The 5562-nt window shown below is 53.4% G+C and overlaps 1 protein-coding gene across 1 annotated transcript in view; it reads right to left on the bottom strand.

Moving 5' to 3' along the window:
• PAPPA2 (pappalysin 2) overlaps positions 1-3285 on the bottom strand; it is a 91941-nt gene extending 88656 nt beyond the window's left edge. The window contains exons 1-2 of the mRNA XM_031064144.1: positions 3163-3285; positions 113-182 (exon numbers count right to left, since the gene is read on the bottom strand). Of these exons, the coding sequence (XP_030920004.1) occupies positions 113-182; positions 3163-3285 (193 nt within the window). The remainder of the gene's footprint in view (positions 1-112; positions 183-3162) is intronic.
• Between the last annotated feature and the right edge of the window lie 2277 nt (positions 3286-5562).

Consider the following 5562-nt stretch of genomic DNA (forward strand, 5'->3'; position numbering starts at 1 on the left):
CCGGGGCGCCGCCGGGGATCTGGGGGGGGAGGGGACGCGGAGGAGACACAACCCTCCGGGCGCTGGGTCCCCTCCGCACCCCCTTCCCGCCCTCGGGGCTTTGGGACGGCACCTGCCCAGTCCCTGCCCGTGTTGTCTCCTGTTCTAGCTCCCACCTCGCCTCCATCCTCCGTCTCCGTCACCTAGAGGGGAGGAAAAGAAGCTGGAAGGAGGGGACAGCCTCCCTCAGCCCTGCCCCAGGCAAGGGGAGAGGTTTTCTTGGACTCGGGGTCTCTCCTCGGCAAGAGATTTTTCTGCTTTTTCTTGCTTTTATTATTTTTTCCCTTTCCCAAACAATGACACGTGCAGAAAGGTGGGGTGGAGGTGCCTTGTCTGAGCAAACCACATCCAAAAGCCAAAAAAAAAAACCCCTATGAATGCACCAAGGAAGTGGGCAGCAGTGTGAGAAGCATCTCACCCACCCTCTGCCAGAGGGTACAGCACCAGCGCTGCTAGGGAGAGTTTCTCAAAGCATGCAGGTGAGAAAACAAACCCCCAAAGTTTCCTCTTGCTTCCCAAGACTCCCTCACACCAGCACATGGCATAGGAGACTAGCAAAACTTCAGCAAGGAGATTCAGTGAGATGAGAAGCTTTCTCGTGCTTCCTTTTCGTTATTATTATTTTATATATAATTTTTTTTCACTCCCAAGCACTATCTGTGGCGGTCAGTGTGAAGCAGGGTTGCCAGCGAAAGCTGGGAGGCCCATTCCAGGGTACAGGCTTTCAAACCAGCAAGGCAGGAGGGAAGGGATTTAAGAATAAATGGCAGGAGCTGGCTGTGTGGGGCTGGGGCTGGGCGGGCTTTTTGTCTCCTCAAGGTGGGAGGGTGATGGGAATAAGGGTGGGGGACTGGTGCCTTTAGTCAGGGGGAGATAGAAAAATACAGAGCTGGAAAATCTGAGGGTTAGGAGGGGTGAGCACAGTGCTGCCTGGGAAGGAGGAAGGTGGGTGTGAGCACACAGAGAGGTGAGGGCCGGGCTGGCAGGGTGTGAGGAGGAAGGGAGGACACAGGGGAGCGAACAAGGCCAGGCAGAGCAAGGATGGCTCATGCAAAGCTGCTCCAGCAGCTCCCGAGGACATTTGTGGTGTGAACCACATCCAAGCACAACACCAACACCCATGGCTTGTGGGGAGGTGCTGAGGTCTGCAGCTCTCCTGCCTGCACCCCCTGCCCCAGAGCCCATCCACTGGCAGTGGGGGCACAGAGACAGCCCTGCTCAGGGCCTGGCACTGGAGAGGTGGCCCAGCAAGTGTTGTCCTGGGGCCAATGCCAGCAAGCACTGCTCACAGTGAGTATTCATTCAGGAATGAACCAGGCTCCTGATAGCTCTGTCTACCAGGGCCTGATAAGAGAGGATCCCAAGGGATGGCTAATTTTGAATGGTGGTGACTTGATTAAGAGGCTGTTTGTCATCTTGCCACACAACATTCTCCCCCAGGTACTCCAGAGAAGCAAGACCCTCAGCTGCCAGCCAAGAGGTTCAGCAGCACTGCCTCCTCAGGGACAGTCTGGCTGGGATGAATCCAGCACCAAAACCCTCCAGAAGTGCACCCAGGCAGGGGCTCTATATATAGGCTCTGGCCTGGGCTAAGCTGCTCCCTTGACAGAATGACACCCACAAACAAATAGCTCTGCTGTCTGCAGGGTTGGGATGCACCAGCAGCTGCAAAGCACCTGTCTTCCCCTGCTCTGCCTGTCCAAGCCTGAGTCTGTCCGGATTTAGGAACCACTGGAGCAGGAAGCTGAGACTGTGAATCATTATCCCATGTTGGCTCCTGAGCACTCTCCACCCAGGCAGGTTCCCCTGGCAATCCCAGCCAATGTGGGGCTGGTGAGGATGAGGATGGCAGGACAATGGGGGCACATCACTGGGCTGGCTCAGCACTGGGGGAAGAGACATGCTGGGATGCTGTTCCCATCCCAGCACCACTGTGGGCTGCAGAGTAAATCCCTGTCATTGGGGTAATTTTTAAAATAATTTGCTTTAAAAAACAAAAATACAAACAAACAAACAAACAAAACCCCACAAAAATAAACAAAAAAATCCCACAATTACCTGACCACTGAGATGATTTCACTGCCTGTGAACCTGTGAAGAGAAGCCTGGTCCTGTGGATAAGGTGGGGATTCCAGGGTGACCAGCTAGTGGCAGTGTGCCCTCAGCATGTTTTCTGTGGCTCAGGGAAGCAGAGTGGGCATCTGTTAGAGATCCCAGCTCAGAGCCAGGCCCTCTTGGCTAAGGAATGCAACAGCCCTGGCATCTTCCATGGAGATGATCCTCGCAGGCAGGATGCCACTGCAGTTCAAATCTGCTAATGATGTTCAGGAGCAGTAAAAGGATGCTGGGTGGGAGGAAGGAGGAGGGCAGAGGGGTGTCAGGGGGTCACTTTGCCTGGTTATTCCTCAGCCCTTCCTCACTCATTGTCCTTGCTGGCATGTCCCTGTTCTTTGGACCCTCTGGGCTGTCAGTCAGGGTTATTTGGGGTGGGGATTGGGTAAGACAGGCTGATGATGCTGGGAAGGAGCAGGGGGCCAGGAGCCTCTGGAAGAAGGCAGGGGAAGGGGGGAGCCCCATCAAAGTGAGTGAGGGCTCTGGGATGGTCCCAGCACAGGAGTGAGGTACCCAGGGCTGGTTCAGCCCGCTCTGGGGGAAGGTGAGGAGCAGCTGTGGGGTGCACCTACAGGGGGAATGGACAAGATGACCTTTAAAGGACCCTTCCAGCCTAAACTATTCTATGATTCTAGGATTTAGCTGGAGCAGAGGCTGAGCCTTGCTTTTCCCCACGCCTGTCAAAAAACATCAACAAAAGCCTTCCTCTCCCTCCACTCCTCCTCGGGAAACCACCAGTGATCTTGACATGGGAATAAAGGCTCGGGGAGAATCCAGCTTTTTTGTTCACAGCCAGGCAGCCAAATCCTGCAAGCCTGAGACAGCAAGCCTCAGCAATCAAAGGCACGAGCAAGAGCCGACCCCGCTCAGGGCACAGCCCCAGCCCTCCCTCCTCTCCCTCCCCAGCTCTCGTGCTTTTCCCAAGCAGATTAGGAGGCTGTTCAAACACTCAGGACCCCCGGAGGTCAGAGACGCTGGCCTCCCGCACCAGAGGTTTGTTTGGGAACTCACTGAGTTTCCTGCTTCTGGTGGGTCTGGAGATAAGCCCTGGTGTGCAGCCACTGTCTGCTGCCAGCGCCGGTAGGAGCCCACACTCACGCTCTGAAAATCCAGCAGCAAAAGCTCCAGAGCCATGCCATCAAAGGATCACAGAACAGTTTGGATTGGAAGAGACCGTAAAGATCATTTAGTTCCACCCTCTTGCCATGGGCAGGGACACCTTCCACTATCCCAGGTTGCTCCAAGCCCTATCTGACCTGGCCTTGGACACTTCCAGGGATCCAGGGGCAGCCACAGCTGCTCTGGGCACCCTGTGCCAGGGCCTCCCCACCCTCACAGGGAAGGATTTCTTCCTAATACCTAAATCAAAACCTACTCTCTTTCACTTAAAAGTCATCTCCCTTGTTCTATCACTAGATTCTCTTGTCAGAATTCCTGCCCCCTGTGTGTTTGTGCCTTGCAGATCCACACATCTTGTAAGGGATAAGAGTCAACCACAGAGACCTCCCACAGGCACTCCCCTGGATTCTCCATGGCCTGGGGCGCTGGGTTCCCCTCACCCTGCAACACCCAGTGAGGTTTCCCTGTGCTGTTCAGTCCCATGAGTTTGGTGACAACAATTCCTCTGCTGAATTCAGCTGTACCTGCCTCAAGGCTTTAACGAGCCCCATACATGACCTGAACTCCTCTGGCAATGGAGCCAAGGAGTGAATTTAGATAACAGCAAAGGATATGTCTGCTGCCTCATCTCTCACCCCTCACACCTGCCTCCTCCCCTGTGCTCCACAGCCTCTGGATTGCCCAGGGTAGCAGGAATCCAGGGTGTCCATGGAGGAAGCCAACTAGCCAGGCCGTCATTGGGGCATCAGCTGAGGTGCTTGGAAGCTGGTTCATTGCATCACCATCAGCTGCAGCAATTTCAGAGCAGCCTTGGACATCCTGCTGGGGCCCTGAGCTGCAGCAGAGCTGTGCTTTGGACAGCTCTTGCAAGCTTCCAGTAAAAACCATTTGCTTCCAGTTGGGAGGTGAGGAGGGTGAAGATGCTCAGCAGTTCACTCACATCTCTGCATAGGGAAGACATTCCCTGCACAACAGCCTCCAAGGATCTTCCTGCATCCTGAAGTTTCACACTTCACCAAGAACTTGCAGGTGCTAAATTAAGATCTGCTAGAGAACACGGCATGACCTTTGCCAGACAGGGTGTCTCAGATATTGAACATTTTTCCAACTGCTGACAAAAGGCAGAGACTTATCTGCCTTTATGAAATGTAGCCCTTCTAGCAGCCAAGGAGGAAAAACATAGATGAAAAAGCAGGGGGAAAATGGAATCTAGCTTCTCACTTCCATTCTGCTGCTGTTATTGGGGAGTTTCAGCCCCGTAAAGTCAGGATAGTCCAAGCACAGCTGTATCCCAGCTCAGTGGGAAGTGCTTTGCCAAGAGATGCCACGCAGCTCCTGTGCCTGCAGCAGAGGCAGGACCCCAGAGGAGCTGTGCAGGCTCCAAAGGGAGAAGCATGTTGGTACAAACACACCAGGGACCCGCTCAGACTTTCAGAATCCCACCCAGCAGAGTCCAATCTGCTGGCAGGAGCTCCAGGAGAGCACTGCTGCACTCATGGCAGCTCTGGTGGCCAGGTGGAATAATGACACAATCTTGCTGCATTTTCATCGCCCGTGTGCCCACGCCAACATCTGCTCGTTAATCCCCGTTGGAAATGCTGCTCACACGATAGCATCACTTCCTTATCGAGCACGACTTCCCCTGCAGGAGGGTCAGAGCAATTACCTGTGCAAAGCTCCACCATCTCCTGATAGCCTTCACCCTGCTCCTGCATTTTCAGACTCTTTCCATGTGTCCCCCAGACAGAAAAGCCATTTGCTAGAGCCAGCTGATAAGGCATGAAGTGCACTTAATCTGGCACTGGTATCTGAAGGACGAGGGAAGGCAGAAATGGCTTGTGCCACCTCAGAGCAGATGCAAAGCTCAGCAGTTCCTCAAAATTCACATTTTAAGATCTCTCATCTGACCCCAGCCAGGGAACAGCTGCAGCAAGAAGGAAAGGAGCAGAAATAAATGAGCACAGTGGCTGGGGTGGAGGCAAAGGGGCTGCATTTAACTTTTACCTCAAGGTAAAACAGGATTTTTGGTACTGTGAATTAGAGGTGCCACCTTATTGTTGATCCAAAACTCACTGTCATTGGGGCATCCTCTATCCTGCAGAGAACCTGCTTTGTCATTTGGCACTGAGCAATAAAAAGAAGCACGAAAGAGCCAGACTCAGTTCTTAAAAGCTGGCCAGCAGGGTTTTAAGTATTTGGGGTTTGGACAAGTTCATCACAACAAGGAAACACCTCTGCCTTCCCCATTCATTTTTAGAACAGACAAATAAAAATAGACTTTCCAGAAGAGCC

This window comes from Geospiza fortis, unplaced genomic scaffold, assembly GCF_000277835.1.
Source record: "Geospiza fortis unplaced genomic scaffold, GeoFor_1.0 scaffold399, whole genome shotgun sequence".
Taxonomy (NCBI): Eukaryota; Metazoa; Chordata; class Aves; order Passeriformes; family Thraupidae; genus Geospiza; species Geospiza fortis.